The 21,096-nt window shown below is 39.6% G+C and overlaps 1 protein-coding gene across 1 annotated transcript in view; it reads left to right on the top strand.

The window, feature by feature from the left end:
* LAMA2 (laminin subunit alpha 2) overlaps positions 1-21,096 on the top strand; it is a 698,138-nt gene that overhangs the window by 544,524 nt on the left and 132,518 nt on the right. The window contains exons 37-40 of the mRNA XM_062187263.1: positions 1,458-1,668; positions 10,721-10,837; positions 11,864-12,027; positions 13,321-13,459. Of these exons, the coding sequence (XP_062043247.1) occupies positions 1,458-1,668; positions 10,721-10,837; positions 11,864-12,027; positions 13,321-13,459 (631 nt within the window). The remainder of the gene's footprint in view (positions 1-1,457; positions 1,669-10,720; positions 10,838-11,863; positions 12,028-13,320; positions 13,460-21,096) is intronic.

Consider the following 21,096-nt stretch of genomic DNA (forward strand, 5'->3'; position numbering starts at 1 on the left):
TCCTTTCATTTGCTTCCTTATTTAATGCTTTGCCTTGCCATTAAATGAATTTAAAGCATGTTTTTACCTATTTAAATAATCAAGTAAGTGATCCTTTTGATACATCAGCCAATGGGTTTGCTTTATTCATTGCCTTTATTAGGGACTTTTAAACTTCCGATGTCTTTTAGTTTTAATAAAAGTACTTTTGGCTACAGGTAGGAGCTTCTCAAGTCATCCCATACATTTTTTTCATCTTACAAAATGCTGAGCAATCATCAAGTAAAAAAATCTCATATTTTGAAATAAAGATTGGGAATCTGAGGATTGGAAAAGGTGATAGTGATTTTATTAATGCCAGTGAAACTTTTATGATCACATACTCAATAAAACAGACACATTTTTACATTTTTAACTAAGTTATAATGTTCTTAGTAATAGTTAAGTAATATAAAACAACAGATCCTGGGAACTTCTTTTTTATTTATTTGAAAGGAAGAGTGACAGAAATGAGAGAAAGAAATCTTCTAACTGCTAGGACACTCCCCCAGTGGCCACATGGCTGTGACTGACCAGGCCAAAGCCAGAAGCTCCATCCAGGTCTCCCATGGGGGTGGCAGGGGCCCAAGTACTGGAGTCATCTAATATGCTTTCCCAGGCATATTAGCAAGGAGCACGATCAGAAGTGGAGCAGCCGGGACTCAAACCATCATTATAATAACGGATGTCTGTGTCACAGGCAGTGGCTTAATCTGCTGTGCCACAGCCCCAGCCTCATACCTGAAACTTTCAGAAATAAGATTATTAGCTCCCCTCCCGGATCTACTGAATGAGGAACCTAGCACACTGTGTATTAAGAGGCCCCTCAGGGGACAAGGATGCATGTTAGCTAGAGAGTCACATCTTTTCAAGTATTTGGCCCTTGTTAACAGCTGACGTAATTTTACATTAGAAAATACAGATATGTTAAACTCAGGAAACCCCCAGATAACTCAGATGGAAGAAAAACAAAAGTAGATCAAAATCATAAAATTTCACTAGCACAGCAATAACACAGAGTTCTGCTCACAGTTTCGAAGCAAATATGCCAATATTCTTCTCTCCCATTCAAAGTAGTAGAGGAAGTGTATCAAGACGGTGAAGCAGGTGGCTTTTCTTTGTTTTGGTTTGTGAGGTGAATCATAAGATATATCTCATCAGTCAGATAATGAGAATGACATGAAACCCTTCCCAATTGAAAGGGTTCTCTTACTAAAACAAATTAAAGGTGAGGTTTCATTTATTTCTGCCTTAATTTTAATTGTAAATGATCTTGCCACTTGCAGGAACCAGTTTTCAGTTTCAGTTAGTACATAGTGACTATGCCTGATTCGTTATTTTTCATTCTTTGTGTATTGGCATCTCTTTACAAAGCAATTTCTTACCCACAGTCGGGAGGCAGTGACATGGGCTCATGGTCTGTTTTTGGGTGATTGCAGAGCTGCAGAAGGTCTCCTGCAGAAAGTGAACAAGCTGTTGGCAGAGTCCAGGGGGAAAAACGAAGAGATGGAGAAGGACCTCCGGGAAAAACTGGCTGACTACAAAAACAAAGTTGATGACGCTTGGGCCCTGTTGGCAGAAGCTACAAACAAAATCAGAGAAGCTGATCGCTTATCTGCTGCAAACCAGAAAAACATGACTGCTTTGGAGGTGAGCTCTGGGGGCACATTCCACACAATCTTGGGAGTGGTGGTCAGGGGCAGTGTGGAGTGCGGCTGTACTGATCAAGTTCATGCACAGTTACAAAGGTCAAGGATGGCAACTCAGGAAACTTCTAAGAAGCAGAACAAAGAATAATCACTTTTGGAGGGTGATGGAGGTTCTTTAATGACCATGGTCCATAGGATCATATAAAACTCAAGTTAACTTAAAGTATTGAAGATTTTTAAGGGAAGTATTCTTCAATGGGAAAGAGCCCTATGCTGGCAGTCAGGGGACTTTGGTTTCAATGACGACTGTGCCACTAACTAGGATTACCAGCTGTGCAAGTCAGTGGTGTCTCCAAGCATGGATTCCCCTGCTCTGCAGTGAGTGCCTCGTGCTAGCACGTATCTTGGGCATCTTTCAAAACTGACATGTGGTTTTGCAGTTCATCTAGCCTAAATCACAAATGTGGTTCATAATCTGGTTGCTAAAAACCATTAAAGTTCTCTCCATGTTTTAGTGGCACCTGAACACTTGAGAAATAGCTGAGAGATAAGAGCTGGGGAAAATTGTGACCCCCACCTTTTTTTGCAATTTGCCTTATGTAGATGCCATTTTATTTATTTATTTATTTATTTATTTACTACTTACTTACTTGTTTATTTGAAAGGCAGTTACAGACAGGTAGAGACAGAGAAAAGTCTTCCATCCACTGGTTCACTCCCCAGATGGCTGCAATGATTTGGCCCAAGAACTTGAGCCATCCTCTAATGCTTTCCCGGAGCATAACAGAGAGCTGGATCCGAAGTGGAGCAGCCTGGACTCCAACTGGCGCCCACAAGGCATGCAGGCACTGCAGGTGGCTGCTTCACTTGCTACTCCACAGCACCAGTCCTGTAGATGGCAGTATAAAGGGGATTAATGTGAACAGATCAAGTCTGGGTTATCTTCTCCTGCTTTCCCTCACAGCCTAAAGGGACCTCACTCATCAAAAAATTACAGGCAGGGTGGGTGTGTAGTGCAGCCATTGAGGTGCCTGTGTCCCACATTGAGCACCTGGGTTTCAGTCCGGGCTCTGCTCCCAGTTCCAACTTCCCGCTAATGCCCATCGTGGGAAGCAGCAGGAGATTGTGTCCCTGACATATGGGGAGGGAACCAGCAGATAGGAAGTCTCTTTTTCTTTCTTTCTCTCACTTTCTCTATCTGCCTCTCAAATAAAATACATTTTTAAAAGAAGGAAATTTTGCAATATGGGTAGTGTCTACCTTTCTCAGAGTCTGGAACAAAAACACATTCCTCTGTCATTTTTGCTTTTTTTTTTTTTTTCCAGTTTCTTTCTTAATCTTAACATGGTTAAATGATCTCTATTCTCTGAGTAAACTCAGCACATGTGATGGCACACACCTGGATTTGGCATTTGAAGAGCTTTCTCCCCGAGACTAACCTATCTTTGCTTTTTTTTTCAAAGTATCTGACTCCAGCAGGTATAAAAAGAGCAGCAAACCTATATCTCCTATAACATACAATTTTACCTTCAGCCATAACTCAACATTTCCTGGCATCTAGCATGCTCTCAAAAATGTTTGTTGAATGATAATGACAGTTGAATAGAATGAGGCAGGATTTTTTCTTCTATTCGCTCATTCTTTCTATTTTCCTTTGGATTAAGCAGTAAGAGGTTGAGTACAATGTGGTTTCTTTTAAATTCTGGGTCCCTCTTCTGGACTTTAGCCTTGTCGTTCTGGTAAAAGCCTGAGAAAGCTCACTTCTGTCCTAACTGATGTGTCTAATCTTAACCAATTTGGAGCCTACTGACACGCTAGCAATATTCAAGAAAAAGCACCATCGTGAGAGGCAGGAGCTGGGCTGCTGTCCCATCACAGGCTCGGGCGTGAATCACCCTCCTCCCCACCAGTGGCCTAACCTACCCGGAGGTGCACCTCTCCATTTTATGGCAGTGGTTTAAGAAATTAAAATTACCTATGTGGAAAGCATAATAAGCATTTGGGAAGTATTTCAAGAAGAGTTATAGTGGCCCAGTAAATGGTGCTTCCAGCCATTTCTTCTTTTTACTGATGTTTGAAACCAAGAGCCATCATTCTTGGGTATCCCTTGAGATGCCTGAAGCTTATGTAGTCAGCCCTGAAAGTTCTAAGTGGTCCGTTTGTATTTTCATTTTATATGCCAAGCTTGTCTGAAAAACTTACTGCATAAAATAAACTAAGTGATATAACATGAATAAGGCACAAATTATACAAGATTGCGTAGGTGCACTAAGGTTGGTTTCAGCCTACCTGTTTGTTAAACAGATTCCATGTGCTCCCTGTATTCAAAAACTCTCATTGGGTTAATTGATACCTGTACAAGTTTGAGAACAACTGATATATTTTATGATTTTGATTGAATAGTGAACTTTTTTTTAAGATTTCTTTATTTTACTTGAAAGGTAGAGTTACAGAGGAGAGGCAGAAAAAGAAAGGATGAGAGAGAGAGCGAGAGAAAGAGAGAATATCTTCCATCTGTTGGTTTACTCCACAAATGGCTGCAATAGCTGGAGCTGGGCCAATCAAAAGGCAGGAGCCAGGAGCTTCTTCCAGGTCTCTCACATGGGTGCAAGGGCCCAAAGACTTGGGCTGTCTTCCACTACTTTCCCAGGCACATTAGCAGGGAGGTGGTTCAGAAGTGGAGCGCCGGGACTTGAACTGGCACCCATATGAGATGCTGGCACTGCAGGCAGTGGATTAACCCCCAGGGCCACAGTGCTGACCCCAAATAGTGAACATTTCTAAAATAAATAACTCCATCGTGCCCGTGTCCACAAAGAAGATGATGTGATGAATTCCCAACTAAAATGTGATTTTTGTTTATTTTAAGAATGTAATCATGTAATTTTTATTAAGAATACTATGCTCAGGGTGGGTGTTTGCTGCAACTGGTGAGTCACTGCTTGTTATGCCCTCATCTCATATTAGTGCCCTGTTCAAGTCCCAGGTACTCCACTTCCAATCCAACTTCCTGCTAATGCAGATTTTCAGAGTCAGCAGATTATGGCTCAAGTATTTTGGTCCCTCCCTGCCACCCAAGTGGGAGACCTATATTGAGTTCCCAGCTCCTGGCTTTGGTGTGGCCCACTCCTAGCATATGGAGAGTGAACCAGCAAATTGAAGATCTCCTTCCTTCAGTTTCTCCATTTCTCTCTCCCTCTCCCTCTCCCCCCCTCCCCCTCCCTCCCTCTCCCTCCCTCCCTCTCTCTCCCTCACCACCTCGCTCCCTCCCTTTCAAATAAAATGAAAGTAATTAATTTCATATACCTACATTCAGGAAGTCTGCTAAACATAAAAATGACTGCATCAAACTTGTGCACATTATGTGCTCTTTGGTACAGGAGTATCAGCATTGTCTTAAAACTTGTTAAAAATGCAAATTCTCAGGTCCAAGTCTATTAAGTCAGAAGCTCTGAGAGTGAGGCCCAGCAACCTGTATTTTAAAAATCGCACCAGTAACTCAGGTATATGTTTGACCTGAATACAGGTCAGCACATGTACTTCAGTTCAGGTATCCTTATGCATGAATAGTTACACCTGAATTCAGGGAAAAAAAGGAATCATTCCATTGATTCAGGTATGCATTTGATAGCCATTGATAGAAAGGAAAAAAACAACACCGTATCTGATGGCTTCAAGTAACTTATGTTTAGCTAGAAGTGCAAACACACACCAAAAAATCCACTCTAGGCTTTAGGAATTAGCATGGAGGAATGTAAAAGAGGGCCTCTAAATATTTCCCTGGACTTTGGGAGGGCTTCATAGAAGCCCTGACACTTGTGCTAGGCATTGTAGGGGAGGCACTGATTAGTAGAAATAAAAGGGAAAGAACATTCGAGATGAAAATCATATGCAAGAGCATGGAGAAAAGAAGATAAGACACCTTAGAGTAAAATGCAGTGGATGGCCAGTTTTGGAATGAAGACTGTATGTGAATGACTAGACGGAGAAAAAACCCAAAAGAGGGTCCGCATCTTGTGTTTTAACAGAATTGCATTGTGGGACTGAGATAAGGAATTTGGTTTTTCCCCTGAGAACCGTATGAAGCAATTGAAATCTTGGAGTAGTGGATTAAAATCCATATTTGTGGGAATTTGTGAATATTTTGTGTATACTGGAGGCTTGGTTCTGTCTTGGAAACTAGTGTTACCAGGCTTGGAAGTGGGTGTGATGACATGTGAATGTCGATCAGGCATCTCCCCATCAAGGTTGGCAACCAGGTGTTTAAGGCTGAATAGAAATGGTGCCTGGCCTCACAGAATTTACAGTATCCCTAAAACTCCAAACATTTTAAACTTTCACTGCATGTAAAACTGAGATATGTAGTGCCTAGGAGATTCAATTAAACAAAATCACAAAAATGACCACATCAGACCAGAAATTGGGAGAAATTGACAAAAGGGGATCACACCATAAGGACAAAGGCAGAGCTGTGAATATTTTCAGGGATCTAGGACAGATCAGACGGGCCAGCCACATGGATTCGGAAGCCTCACAAGTCTGCAGCAGAAGATGGCTCCAGAAATGGCACTTGGAATCAGATCATAGAAGGTTTTGAATGTGGCTTATTGGAAGGTGGTGGGATTAAAGGGGCATTTTAAGCACTGAAGAGAAATCAGAAGGGAATCAGGGGTCTGATGGGCAGAAGAGCTGGAGATGTGCAATTCAATGAAACAAAGGATATGTATAAAATCGTCTGTCCCAACGTCTACCATTTGACCTTGCCAAACAAAGGATTTAAGAAAGTAGAATGGCCGGTGCTGTGGCTCACTTGGTTACTCCTCCACCTGCAGCACCGGCATCCCATATGAGTGCTGGCTTCTAGTCCCAGTTGCTCCTCTTCCAGTCCAGCTCTCTGCTGTGGCCCAAGTGCTTGGGCTCCTGCGTCCACATGGGAGACCAGGAAGAAGTACTTGGCTCCTGGCTTCGGATCAGCGCAGCTCTGTCCGTGGAGGCCACTGTCTATAACTCTGTCAAATAAATTAAAAAAAAAAAAAAAAGCAAAGTAAGTTGCTACATACAGGATACACAGGAAGCCTGCTATTGCACCTGCCTGAAGAATTTAGTCCAGCATCTCCCTAAACACCCATCAAACAGAAAGAAAAAGATGTCCAAATTGAAGAACTTGGGCATGCATTAAGACCAAATTAATTACAAGTAAAACGTACAAATGTAGTCAGTCTTGATATCCAAACAGAACGATTTAGCCACTGTGGTTTTGACATATTTTGAAGAATGAGTGTCTCTATGCAGTGGCCTTCCTTTTTGTTCCTTAAACAGTTTAAGAGTCCTGTTCCAGATATTTGGTATTCTACAACATTATGCATCCATTCCCTCTCTTTATTTATTTTTGTAGTACTCATGTCATCAACACTTAAAAATACATGGCACATTCATTCACTATTCATTTTTTCCCTTCTCCAAACAAGCCAAGAGGAGCAGATCTTCTTCCAGTCTATATCCCCAGAGCTTACAGCAGCATCTGCCACAAAGGAAAAACAGATTTTCCCCCAATAAATGAAGAATAGTGAGGATTCTTGGGGTACTAGTAATGTTTTGCTCTTAATTTGGTGTTGGTTACCTGTGAGTTCACAGGACAAAAAGCTCTTTATCTGTGCATGTATGTGCACTTCTTGACATGTATACTGTATTTAAATAAAATGTTTAATTAAAAGAAAGTATCATAAAGTTAATATTATGTTATTTCTATACTTTTGTCCATATTTGATAGCTTTAGATCGCCATCTTTTCCTTGTTTCAAAGCTAGGCTCCATCAACATCAATCCAAAAATTAGTCACCTCTAAAATCCCTTTAATCTTTCAATCATCATTTCTGTTTTAGTATGATAAAGAGCAGTTTTGATCTTTGCATGACAATTGGCTCCTGAAAGTGACTCCCTTAGAACTTTACAAAAGATTCTCATTAGTTTCTTGAAACAGAAATGGATGTAGCTCTGCATTTAACATGCATGTTCTCCTCTCTTCCATTGGTGCCACATTTTAAATTATCTTGACTCATTAATAAAAAAAAAGCCATATTACAGGAAATAATTTTGGAATTCCTATACGTGGTATAATTTTAAATCAGTTCATATAAAAACTAAGGGCTGAATTTGGCAGTTATGAAAGGTATGATTTAATTTGAAATCAGGGATTTGGGGACAGTCCCTCTAATTGTTGTCTGTGCAGAAGTGGCATGTCAGAACTTTACCTGAACTAGCTAGTTACGGGAGTAGCTGTATAAGCCAAGTGGCACCAGCACAAGCCGCAGGAATGGACCTCATTTTTGTTCCTTCATTCTTCAAGGAAGTTGTACTAGGTATTAGATGTACAGTGATACAAAGTACAGCTTTTATGTTGTAGTGAGGATGATAGTCACTAAACCCATAAATGAGTTTTTAATATGGCCAGAGTCTGGGAGCAATCATACATAATAAATGATTTATTGATATTTGAGTATAGCTCATAAGCTGTTCCATGATGTTTTGTGATATAGCGAATTGTTGTCTTTTGTCAACAATGTGCAGTTCAGTAGGCTGTACTCTTTCACCAGTCCCTCTGTACATGCACCTGTAATACATTAGTATCTGATGTTCATTAAATAACCTGAGTTTTCAGTCAGTCCTATAAGAAACAATAGAAATGGCTCAATCTATACTAAAAAATAAAACAATGTTATCTGTGTTTCTATAGTTCATAGCCACCCTATAGGATATAATTCATATAAATGAGTCCTAGGAAGAAAAACAAAACTATATTTATAATAGTTGACAATTCTACAGTGTTATGGTATGCTAGGCAGTGTTCAAAGCCAATTTTTATAATTCAGTATAATTTTATTCTGTATATCAATCATGTGGATTCTTATTAAAATGCAGATTCCGAGTCACCAGCTCTGGAGAAGAGGTTGAAACTATGCATTTCTAATAGGCTTCCAGGTGAAGCTGGTAAATGGGCCAAACTCTGAATTGTGAGAAATAAAACTTTTTTTTTACATGAGGTTACAGAATTTTCACGATATTTCATTACTTGTGATTGGGCAGGACTGGAATTTCATCACAGGAAGGCCTATCAGCTGAACACAGCCTTTTTTTTTTTTTTTTAAGAAACATTTCACTTAATGAGTACAAATTTCATAAGTACAACTTTAGGAATATGGTGATTCTTCCCACCATACCCACCCTCCCTCCCCCACTCCCAGTCTACTTCTTCCTCCCTCTTCCATTCTCAGTCCCCTTCTTCATTATGATTCATTTTCAATTAACTTTATACACAGAAGACCAACTCTATACCAAGTAAAGATTTTACCAATTTGCACACACACACACAATATAAAAAACTGCTTGAGAACAAGTTTTACAGTTAATTCTCATAGAACAACTCATTGAGGACAGAGGTCCTACATAGGGAGTAAGTGTGCAGTGATTCAATTTAACAACTCTCTGGACATAGCTTTAATATAGTGGACAGATGGGACCAGGATGGGTGATAGGTTGTCAGACAAGTGACTAGCAGAGCAAACAGGCATAGGAAGCAAAATGCAGACCTGAGGGAACTGCTCACAGGCAGGGACCTGAGGAGTATACCTGGCAACATAGTGAAGTCATTGGTAAAAGAGGTCAGGAGAGCAGAAAATTAGCACTGTCCCAGTCCAAATAAGTCCAAATAAGATGAGACAAGACTTTCTTAGCCCAGGCCCCAGGATGTGTCATTAGGTAGATAAAAGGGCAAATCTCCAAGTATACTCTACTTTGTGACGTTAGGTAAATCACCAATGGCTTAACTCATTTGGGCTTCTATAACAAAATAGTAAAAACCAAGTGGCTTATAAACAGAAATGTGTTTCTCACTGTTCCTGAGGCTGGGAAATTCAGACCAATGTGCGGGTAGATGTGGCATCTTGTGAGGGGTCACCTGCTGTTCATAGGTACCATCTTTGTGTACCCACATGGTGGAAGGGTGAATTAACTCCCTCAAGTCTCTTTTAGAAGGGCCCCATTCTTGAGGGTGAGGGCTCCCAAAGCATTCTCCTTCTAATCTTATCACCTTGAAAGTGAAGATTCCAACTAACAAGTTGGAGGGTGGGTGGCATTTCAGAGCATTGAATTAACTTGCTCAATTTCTAGTTATTTAAAAGGTTATACACTCAGGACCCATAGCATTGTTTGAATTAAATAAGAAAATCTTAAAACTGCCCAGACCTAGATTAATATAAACTAGCAATATCATTTATATAAAATGGCCAAAATGTAAAATTATAATTGATGCATTTAAGCGCACAGGTAAAATGGCGTTTGGAAGAATATGAATTAGATAAAAGTGTAAAGGAAAAAAGTAGGCAAGGTATGCTCCAGGTGCAGAAATAGCTGTATCTCTCTCTTGTTGATTTTGCTCTTCTAGGCCAAGAATGAGTTTCTTGTAGTTTTGAGACAAGCTATCATTTCCAAAGACAAATTCAACTCTGCTCCCATCCGAAGAAACAGTCTATTAGGTTTATTCTTGCATGCCATAGATTTTCTTAAACAGTACTTTGCCTACATTCTCTTAAAAATCCCACTCCTTTGATTTTCCTAGAACTCCTATAGGATACATCTTCTTATGCTTATATTCACAAAGCATTCATTTGTGTATAGATTCAACATACAGTTCCATTATAATTCAGCTACTTCAACCTGCTCTGAAGTACATATTCAGCTCTGAAATTTTAGTTACAAATGGATGTTGCTTGTTGCCTTAAGTGTAAGTTCAATTCCTCACCTACTACCACAGGACTTTTCTTCACTGAGATGACATTTTCACAATGGGAAGGAGAAAATGCCTGTGCAGGTCTCTAAATAGAGTAACTTTAGGAAACTAGCTGAGCACTTTATATCATTCTCATCTAGCCACATTGTCAATGCACAGTAACTTGCATGGGCAATTGTGTTAAGGCAGCTCAGGAAAGTCAAGAATACAGAGCTGGACAGGTCTTTACCCAAATGACTTTTTGATGTATCATCCTTACTGAATTACAGAAGAAGAAGGAGGCTGTTGAAAGTGGCAAACGACAAATTGAGAACACTTTGAAAGAGGGGAATGACATCCTCGTTGAAGCCAACCGTCTTGCAGATGAAATCAGCTCGGTCATAGATGTGAGTATGTGATAAAACCTTAAGTTAAAACAGGCCATTATGGCATAGGCTCTCATAAAGGGGAAATCAATGAAAACTCAGTAACACAAGCAAATATTAATTTTTTATGGATGGGGAATTAGTGTGGCCTTATTCTATTGTGACTATGTTTGCCTATTGGAAGCCATTAGAACATCCCATCACATTGTTCACCCGGTAGGCATGAATGCCTTTGTGAGGCTACTCACAAACTCACATAAACCAGTGCTTTTCTAATAGTGATAAAGGACATTTGGCCAGCGCCGTGGCTTAACAGGCTAATCCTCTGCCTTGTGGCGCTGGCACACCAGGTTCTAGTCCCGGTTGGGGCGCCGGATTCTATCCCAGTTACCCCTCTTCCAGGCCAGCTCTCTGCTATGGCCCAGGAAGACAGTGGAGGATGGCCCAAGTCCTTGGGCCCCGCACCCGCATGGGAGACCAGGAGAAGCACCTGGCTCCTGCCATGGGATCAGCGAGATGTGCCGGCTGCAGCGGCCATTGGAGGGTGAACCAACGGCAAAAAGGAAGACCTTTCTCTCTGTCTCTCTCTCACTATCCACTCTGCCTGTCAAAAAAAAAAAAAAAAAAGACATGTTTTGTTCCTGAAACTGCATTTACAATTCAGTATTCATATAACAGTAGTCAGAAGAGAAATGTAAGTCTATGAACACTTTTAACATACTGTCTAGTGCATTGCACAGAGTGATATATGGTAATAAAAATGCAAATGCTCTAAGACCCTAATGACTATCATTTGTGCATTTATGCCAAGGAAGCAACAATTCTAAAAAAAAAAATAAGTTCTTCTTGGTGTAAATTGGCTTCATAAAGCTCCTAATCTCATTCATTAAGTAATGGATTTTATTCTCTGTTCTCTTTTTTTCCATGCTAATAAATTTGAAATTTCATAAAACACTAAGTATGTGTAATTGTCTCACAGAGAAATTAGTAAATTAGAAGAGGCCTGGATTCAATTGCTTAAAATGCCCTCTCTTCTTTATATATCAGTATGTTGAAGACATTCAAACAAAATTACCATCAATGTCTGAGGAGCTTAAGGATAAAATAGATGGCCTCTCCCAAGAAGTAAAGGACAGGAAGCTTGCTGAGAAGGTGTCCCAGGCTGAGAGCCACGCGGCACAGTTGAATGACTCATCTGCCGTCCTCGATGGGTATGTCATTTGTTGTTGGAAATGTCTGTGTGTCTTGCTACTTGTCCCAAAGTTTTCCCGGGCAGAAATGTCGGGAATCATTTTCAGGTCTTGATTGTAACTAGGAACATATGCGCTACATGGCTTCTCTGTAAAGGAGCCTAATTAGAGGGTCTCGGAAAAGCTCTACTGGAGCAGTATCAAAAGTCCCAGTTAAAATTGGATTCAAATATGGCTTGGTAGGAAATGAACATATCCTTAGGCTACACTTAGAAAAAATTATTTTCTGTTCTTCATTGGAAAGCACAGTTGTTGCCTTATTAGCATTTTAAATAATAATATATAAGCATACAGTCTATTTCAAATTTCAGTTATATATTTCTAATGGAATAAAAAAATTATTGTTAAAAGGCTAACTTTTCATAACATGGCCCCATGTACAGTTTAAATTCTTTTGGCCATTTCAAACTCTGGGAAGGTACTACATTCTCCCCATCAGTAACAGCATGCCGTAACTGGGATTGTTACATGGGTTGAAAGAGAAGCAGGAAGGAAATGCGTGTTTGACCTGTAAATAGCCTTGTAAGTATGACTACTATGCTTCCCCTATAGTTTTGTGGTCATCATATCACAAACAGCTGCTATTAGTTCTAAGCATAATTTTCCTAAATAAATCTGTTTAATATATTCTACATGCAAAGCTATGTCTCTCTATTTAATACTCATTGATACAAAGGAAATATTCATGTCTAAATACCCTTGCTACATGCACAGTTCATTTTATAATGAACTTTTGTAAATTTAGAGTGAAGAATGGTGAATGGGGTCTTTAGCTAGGAATCCACAGATCCAGGCTCCAAGTCCTTAATTAGGGATGTGTTGGTCATGTGACCTGAAACAAGCCACTCAACCTTCTCCTCTAAGAAGTGCATCTCCCCCAGAGAGATCCTATGAAATTCATTCCAGTAATGTGGTACAAGTGCTCTGAAACCCTTAGTAGATTTGAGGGATCTTGCAAAGGATTGTCTCACTGCATGTTCTTGTTTGCTACATGTGATTGCAGAGGCTTTGGAGGATGCTACGGGCATTTAAGATATGCTGCTAGAATTTTCTAGATGAGTTATTTAGGAATGCAGATTTGAGTTCCAAATGACAGCACAACACAGTAAAATAGATATCTCACTAGGCTTTGGAATTATCACAGTCATGTTGGCCATGGTCGTTTGGATATTTGGCCATATTTGTTACAACTAAGACTTTTTTCCTTTGAGTGGTAACTGCCCTGATGTCCTCCTTTTTGGGTCATCCCAACAGAATCCTTGATGAGGCCAAAAACATCTCCTTCAATGCCACAGCTGCCTTCAAAGCTTACAGCAATATCAAGGACTATATTGATGAAGCTGAGAAAGTTGCCAAAGAAGCCAAAGATCTTGCACAGGAAGCTATAGAGCTGGTAAGGAACAAATCACATATTGTGCTGAGAACAGAGGTCAGCCTTTATGAGCAAGTTGTTAGCTTAAAATTATTAGATATAAATGAGCTCTGGAAAATCCTAGTAAATCAGAATAGTTGTCTTGAGTTATTTTTGAAGGTCTCTTTTACATGTAATCAAAGGTAAATTCTAAATATTCTGTAATCACGGCAGAACTCTATTCTCAGTCACCTGCCATTTACACTGTAAGGTTCTAAAAATTAAGGCAGATACCAAGCAGATTTGTGCCCCAAACTCACAAGATAAGCACAGTCACGTAGGATCTGCTGTGCATGGAAATATGCCCATCATTATTCCAAAAGTAAAAAAAAAAAAAATCTTGAAAATTCACACCCTTGATGATACAAGGGGACTTCAAAATGTTTGTGGGAAATGGTTATTATGAGAAAATTGTGCTTGGATTTCAAGTGTTCTTTTGTATCAAAAGGAAGTATCTCTTAATTCTTTTTTTCTACATATTTTTAAAGTACTCTCATATATTAAATTTGACTGTAAATGCACATTTACAAAACATGTCAGATCAAATACTCCTAAGCTATTTATACCATTTTTACAAATTGAAAAGCCCTTAACCTTTGACTGTAGTCATTGTTCAAAATACATTTGAAGCTAGTGTTTCAGAGTTTATGGGTTCCTATTTGTATTACATTATTTAAGCATCTCCAATTGTGGGAGGGAAAAAAAAAAACTGTCCTTTGTATATGGAACAACATTTGTTAAATAAGTTGTGGGACAAACCTTGATAACACTATTTTATGCCCAAAATATCTCATAGGAAGCACACTGTGAGAAAGTGTTCAATAGAAACAGTTACTCTTTTTGCTTCACAGAGAATCTACCAAATAAATCAGAATTTCAGGGGAAAAAATAGAGTGAATGACTGTGAATGAAATATGCATAAATAATGGTGTTAAAGAAACAACAATACTTCTTTGCTTTGGTTTTAGGCAAGAATGCTTTCATGGATCTCAGGAATGTTAGAAATAGTTATTGTACTCTTAGGGCTTTATTTTGTCATTAGTGAAAACACCACATTCTTTCAGCAATTCCTGCCATTCTGGTTTCTCTGGAATGAGTTTTGCAGGTGCCATGTGTTCTCTTTGCTTCTTATTCAAAATACTGACTTGATTGTTGCAGGAGTTTTCCTATGTTCACTAATCCTTGCTTTATGGATTTATTTATTTATTTGAAAGTCAGAGTCAGGGAGAGAGAGAGAGAGAGAGAAATCTTCTATCTGCTGGTTCACTCCCCAAATAGCCGCAACAGCCATGGCTGTGCCAGGCTGAAGCCGGGAGCCAGAAGCTTCATCTGGGTTTCCCACATGGATGGCAGGGACCTAAGCACTTAGGCTGTCTTCTGCTGCTTTCCCAGGTGCTTTCGCAGGGAGATGATTCAGAAGTAGAGCAGTCAGTTGAACCTGTACCCATATGAGATGCCGGCATCACAGGCAGTTGCTTTTCCAGCTACGCTACCCCCAATTACCAATTATGCTGGCCCCCAATTACCCTTTCAATATGAATTAATTTTCAAATCAAATCTAGACTTTTTTACCTATCTTCTTACAGATAACTTTCAAAAACCTTAATTTCTAAATTCACCAATCTAACCTATGCTTTATTGGGTGTTCGTTTTCAATGCCTAACAGTGCCTTGCAATAGAAGGCATTCATGAATGAGTGAATGGATGAATAAATTTCATTAGAATTGGCACCTTTTATGCCTATATTCAATATTTGGTACCAGTGAAAGTCTTTCTATTGTTTCTTTATAAATTTCTTCTAATGCTTTATGTTAAGAACTGTTTAATTTCACCCACACTTAATACTATCACCTTAAACTTAGAAACTGATTTTTCTGCCAATGTGAAATGTGCTGGTATTTCTCTTTACCACCAAAGCTTATACATGATTCATCAACCTCAGAGAACTGGCATGAGTTGCCATGCATTATAACATGTCTCCTGTTACCATTATTTCTTCTCTGTTTCCACAAGCATTGTATAAAGAATTAAAAGTCTACAAAATTACAAGGTAACTGTGAGGGAGAATCACTGATTTATTAAATGACTACAGGAAATACAAAGACTGGCTTATCCCAGGACACTTGCTGGATGTTTGTGTTTCATCAAAAGAAGAAAGAGAGCTTTAGTTTTTGAGTGGTCATTATAATGTAGTTCTGTCTTGGCAGAAAAGAAATATATTTGCCAAACATTAAGTCGAACAATTACCCCCAGAGGACTAACACACCATACGTATCAGATCTGCTATTGTTGTTGGAGATATAAGCACAAAAGGGTGAGATTAAGTTTATTACATATCTAGGAAAGAATTGAAAGGATAACAATACAGAAGAGTTCTCTGCTCATTTGAGTCCAATGCTACAAACAAGCACGGATGTTCTTAATGAATTAGAAAATACAAGAAACACAGTGAGCATTTACAGGGCGAGAACAAAAGATCTGCTTGACACACAAGAAAACCACAATTATTACCACTGTGAAGAAAATACAGATGAGAGAGCTTGAGAAAACACTGAAAACATTTTAGGGAAAGAAAGAAATGATGGTGGGAATGACCTGAGGCATAATTGAGGCAGCATTTTTAAAGCAACTTCACTTTTTAAAATATATTCAAGTCCTCCTATGTGTAAATACACAGATAATCAAGAATGGAGTTGCCAGGAATACAGTTAAAAAGAAAGTTGACTTTTAATTATTTTACTGTGAGCTAGAGAAGGCCAGAGGAGAGGCCAACACAGAGAGAGGAAAAGCTCACGTCTGCTCCCCAAATGCCCACGCTGGCCAGATGTGGACTGAGGCCAGAGCCAGGAGACAGAAACACAATGCAAACTTATATCTGATGGTGAGATTTTTTTCAGGCACTTACTCTCCTTGTGATAAAATTGAACTTGATGGCAAAATCCATAATGCAAGTCTCCCACATGGGTGGCAGGAACCCAGTCACTTGACTCATCCCTGCTGCCTCACAGGCTGCACATTAGTGGAAGCCAAAGTCAGGAGCCACAGCCAGGAATCAAACCCAGGTACACTGATATAAAACACAGGCATCTTAATTACTGGTTGGTCTTTTATAAGCCAGAGGAGGTTATATAATTTAAGTTTGTAGCTTAGTATTCCTATGTAAATATTAATAGCTACTCATGTTGCATATATATTTTTCTTAGTAGGATGAAATATTACTTTAAGAACCTAGACATTATGAAAAAACAGACATTATTAGTGTTGACTGGGGAAAGTGCTTGTGTTCCTGAATAACTCTCTATAGTATCTCATTTAATGTTTTCTTTGGTGGACAAGGACAAGGAAAAATGAAATATAGTACTTTTTTAGATGATGATATATGAAGATGCAGTAATTTCTTTCCTAATATGAGCTCCTGTGATCTTATCAAAGACCCTAAAACAACAGAGACATTTTTTTTTTCAGTCTCCACGTTATAACTGACTTGATCCTAGGTTATGAGCCAGGTCAGATTTTACAAATTCGTGAACACAAAGATTTCATTCTGCTGTCACATCCTTGGAATGACCACCGGAGGCAGTAAGCAGCGTCAGTGACACTGGGATATGAGCCCTCCGGCTCTTTCCCTGGAAATGACTTAGATGCCGTACACTTTAATCTGGTGTATCCAAACAGCACAGTGAACAAACAAACAAACATACATAAGGGCAAGGTGGGATGAAATCCATAATTCTGGTTCTTAAATGTATAGAAAGTAAAAGAATCATCATATAAAAGTCACCACACTGGGGTGAGCATTTGATCTACTGGTTAGATCTCCACTTGGGTCACCTGCAGCCCTTATCACAGTGCCTAGGTTCAATTCCCAGCTCTGCTCCCAATTCCAGCTTCCTGCTGATGCACACCCTGGGATGAAGCAGATAATGGCTTAAGTTGTTGGATCCCTGCCATCCATGTAGGAAACTTGTCTGGAGTTCCCAGTTCATCATTTGGGCTTGGCCCAGCCCTGGATACTGTGGGCATTTGGGAAGTGAACAGGTGGATGAGAGCTCTCTCTGATTCTCTCTACTGTCCTCTCCCCACCCACACCCATCTCTCTCTCTCTCTCTGAGACTCTCTCTCTCTCTCCTCTCTCTCTCTCTCTCTCTCTGACTCTAAAATAAATACAATGCTGACACCAAGATCTACCAAAAATTAAAAACCTCCATCTATTCTGAGATGTTGCCTTCCTTCCTACCTTTTCCCCCTTTCTCCTTTCCTTCTCTAAGTCAAAGGAATGTGTTAATTTGGTTTCCATGTGGGATATTTTGGCAGTCTTCAACTTCCTTTGGTATTGTACATGCAAAAATATGAATGGCTCATTTCCATGACAACTAGAGGTTTCCTATTTCTTCTGTACCCTCTTCTTCGCCTTACAGATGCTGCTATTGTCAGAAACTTCCTGTCTCTGTCTTTCAAACATACACATTCATGTTGTTCTTTAATACCCTCTAGCCTTGAATTCAAATTCACAGTTTTTCTCAGTATTTCATTAGATCTTCACTAGGAATGAGTATTAGAAATTGAAAGTAATTTATTCTGGCTGTACTAGGATCCTACTGTGGAATAGAGCTAGCAAGAGACAAATGGGTATCTAATGGGGTGGGTACCAAAAGGGATTTGGATTGAGGGAGTGACTCCTGATTAAGGAGCCTGGAAACACCCCCGGGTGGTGAGCTGCAGACCCAGGAAAGCCAGTTGTGTAGTTCAGTCTAGTTCATTGGCCTGAGAACCAGAGGAGCCAATGGATTCAATCCTGGTCCAGGCATGCTCAGATAAAATGAAGGGTTCCAGAAAAGGGGCAAATTCCTCCCTCTTCCACTTTTTGTCCTATTCAGTTCCTCGACAGATTGGACCATGTACACAGCCACATTGAGAACAATCTATTTTGCTCTCATCCAGAAACACCCTTAGGGACAAACACAAAAATAATTTTTTTTCAAAGATGTGTTTGAGAGGCAGAGTCACAGAGAAGGGTGAGGCAGGGAGAGACAGAGAGAGATGTTCCATCCACTGGGTTCACTATCCAAATGGCCACAATGGCCAGAGCTGGGCCAATCCAAAGCCAGGAGCCAGGAGACTTGGGACACCTTCCACTGTTTTCCCAGGCCATCAGAAGGGAGCTGGATTGGAAGTGGAACAGCCAGGACTTGAATTGGCACCCATATGGGATGCCAGTGCCACAGATGGGGGCTTTACCTATTATGCCACAGTCCCTGGCCCCAGAATTAATATTTAATCCAGGTACTTGTGGCTAGTCAAGTTGGCACATCAAGTGAATCAAGACATTGGCTTTCAACTTTAGTGCACAATGTAGCCTTTGTCTTTGTTCTCCAAGTTCAATTATCCATATTTCTTGGGAATTGTGATTCTTTCTCAGGCATTTCTAGGAAATATAAAACACTAGAGAACATAAAGGCAGTTTCAAAGGAACACATGTTGTTATAGAAACAATAATAGTGACAGAGTTAGCAAAGAATATTGTGTAGGCAGATGTCAACTTTTGACAAACTGAAGAAAGGGGGCCAGGGATGTAAAAAAGGATATTTTACAAGGAGAGAATATTCCTAAATCTTTAGGTTTTATTTATCCCAATAAATACAGGAACTGCTCTTGTAAATAACTTCCCAGTGTCCATTTGCTATATGAGTAGAATAAAAATCTGCAGAAATTCAGAAAGAGCTTTTTCTTGCCTTAGGGCCAATGGTCTAAGAAATACGGTTGATTTTTGAAAATTTACTCTTATGTGGCAGATCAGTGAGGGGAAAAAAACCTGAAAGGAAGCATTGAACTACTACATAAAATACTCTCCGTTCACTATAAAGTGGACATCATTGACTGAGCTACTATAAATTATACTTCAATAGAAATGTCAACAAAATCAAGGACCAGCAAGATTAAAGAAGCAAAAGGAACAAAGAACAGCAAATATGTATAAATCTAAGGAAGCATTGTGAAACAGGAATGATAATAATTACTTAATGTGTGGAATTAAAACCAAAGTAGAATGAAAGTACAACAGAATAATAATATGGAATATGGGGTAGTATTTTTCTGTTGCTATAACCAGATACCTGGAAGTGGGTACTTTATCAAGAAGTTTATTTAGCATACAGTCTTGGAGGCTGACAGTACAGCCTGGCAGCCTACAATGAGAGTCCCCATATCAGAGGGCCGATTTGAGTGCCAGCTACTCTGTGTGTGATCCGTCTTCCCACTAACTCATCCAGAGAGGCACAGATAATGGCCCAAGTGCTTGGGCCCCCGCCTCCCCATGAGAGCCCAGCAGTGGAGTTGTGAGCTCCTGACTTCAGCCTGTCTCAGTTCTGGCTGTTGGAGATGTTTGGGGTGTGAAGCTGCAGATTCTCTCTCTCTCTCTCTCTCTCTCTCTCTCTCTGTCCCTCCCTCTCCATCTCTCCTTCCCAGGGACTCTGCCTTTTAAGTAAATAAACATCAATAAATAGGAGATGAGAAAAACAATGAAGATAATTATGGAGGAATAAAAATAACAGGATTTTGAGTTTTTCAGAGAAATAGAACCAGTCGAATAAGTGTACAAAAACACATTTTGCAGATTTTGAAGACTCGACTGACATCATTGTGGGATCTGTCCAATGTGCAGGGCAGGCCAGCAGGTCAGGAGACTAGAGAAATCAAGATTGCAGTCCAGAGACAGAATTTCTTCTTCAACAGGGTCCTCAGTCTTTTCTTCTAAGACCTTCAACTGATTGGATTAGGTTCACCTGCTTGATGGAGGATACCCTATTCAAAGTCTCCTGATTTAATTATTAAGCATATCTAAAAGTATCTTTGTAGCAAGATCTAAACCTGTTTGACCAAAAACTGGGTATGAGAGTTTAGCCAATTTGACACACAAAAAATGTATCATTACAAATGTTTATACTTTCCAAATAAGCAGGAAGAAACACCAATGTGTGAAGGGGTCGAGGCTTTTCAATCAATTCTATAAAAGGCAAACATACAAACAAAAACTCATGGTAAATATAAAGCACAAGAAAGTGATTGAATGAAGTCCAGATACAGCATTCTGGGTACATATTGCTGGCTGCCTCAATAATAACCCATTAAATCTCAGAGGCTGAACACATTTCAAGTTTACGTCTTGTATCACAACACAGCTGTAAGACTGTCCTAACAGAGGAAGAGGGAAAAGGAAGAAGTGTAATGGCTCTTACCACATTGACTCACATGGCATGAGCCACATCTGGTCAGAGTCCATTGACAAGAGGAGCCAGGTGCACAAACCTACCTGTAAAGGAGTCTGGACAAAAGAAGAGGCATTTTAAATATTGGATGTGCACTACTTTTGCTTCAGGCAGTCTTTGTAATAAATGCAAACAGGTTAAAATTTCCATTTAGGTAACAATGATTTTTATATTGAATGACACATGTTTAGCAAAGATAGCCATCTATATTTAACTTACACAAAATAATGCCAAACCATAGGATAACAGAAAAGCTGAAAGTGAGAGAATGAGAAAACATATACCAGAGAAACTCCCACCCAAAGAAAGCTAGTGAACTGCTGCTAATAATGATCAAAGTGGCTTTAAATTGTC

Source organism: Lepus europaeus, chromosome 3 (assembly GCF_033115175.1).
Source record: "Lepus europaeus isolate LE1 chromosome 3, mLepTim1.pri, whole genome shotgun sequence".
In the NCBI taxonomy this organism is placed as follows: domain Eukaryota; kingdom Metazoa; phylum Chordata; class Mammalia; order Lagomorpha; family Leporidae; genus Lepus; species Lepus europaeus.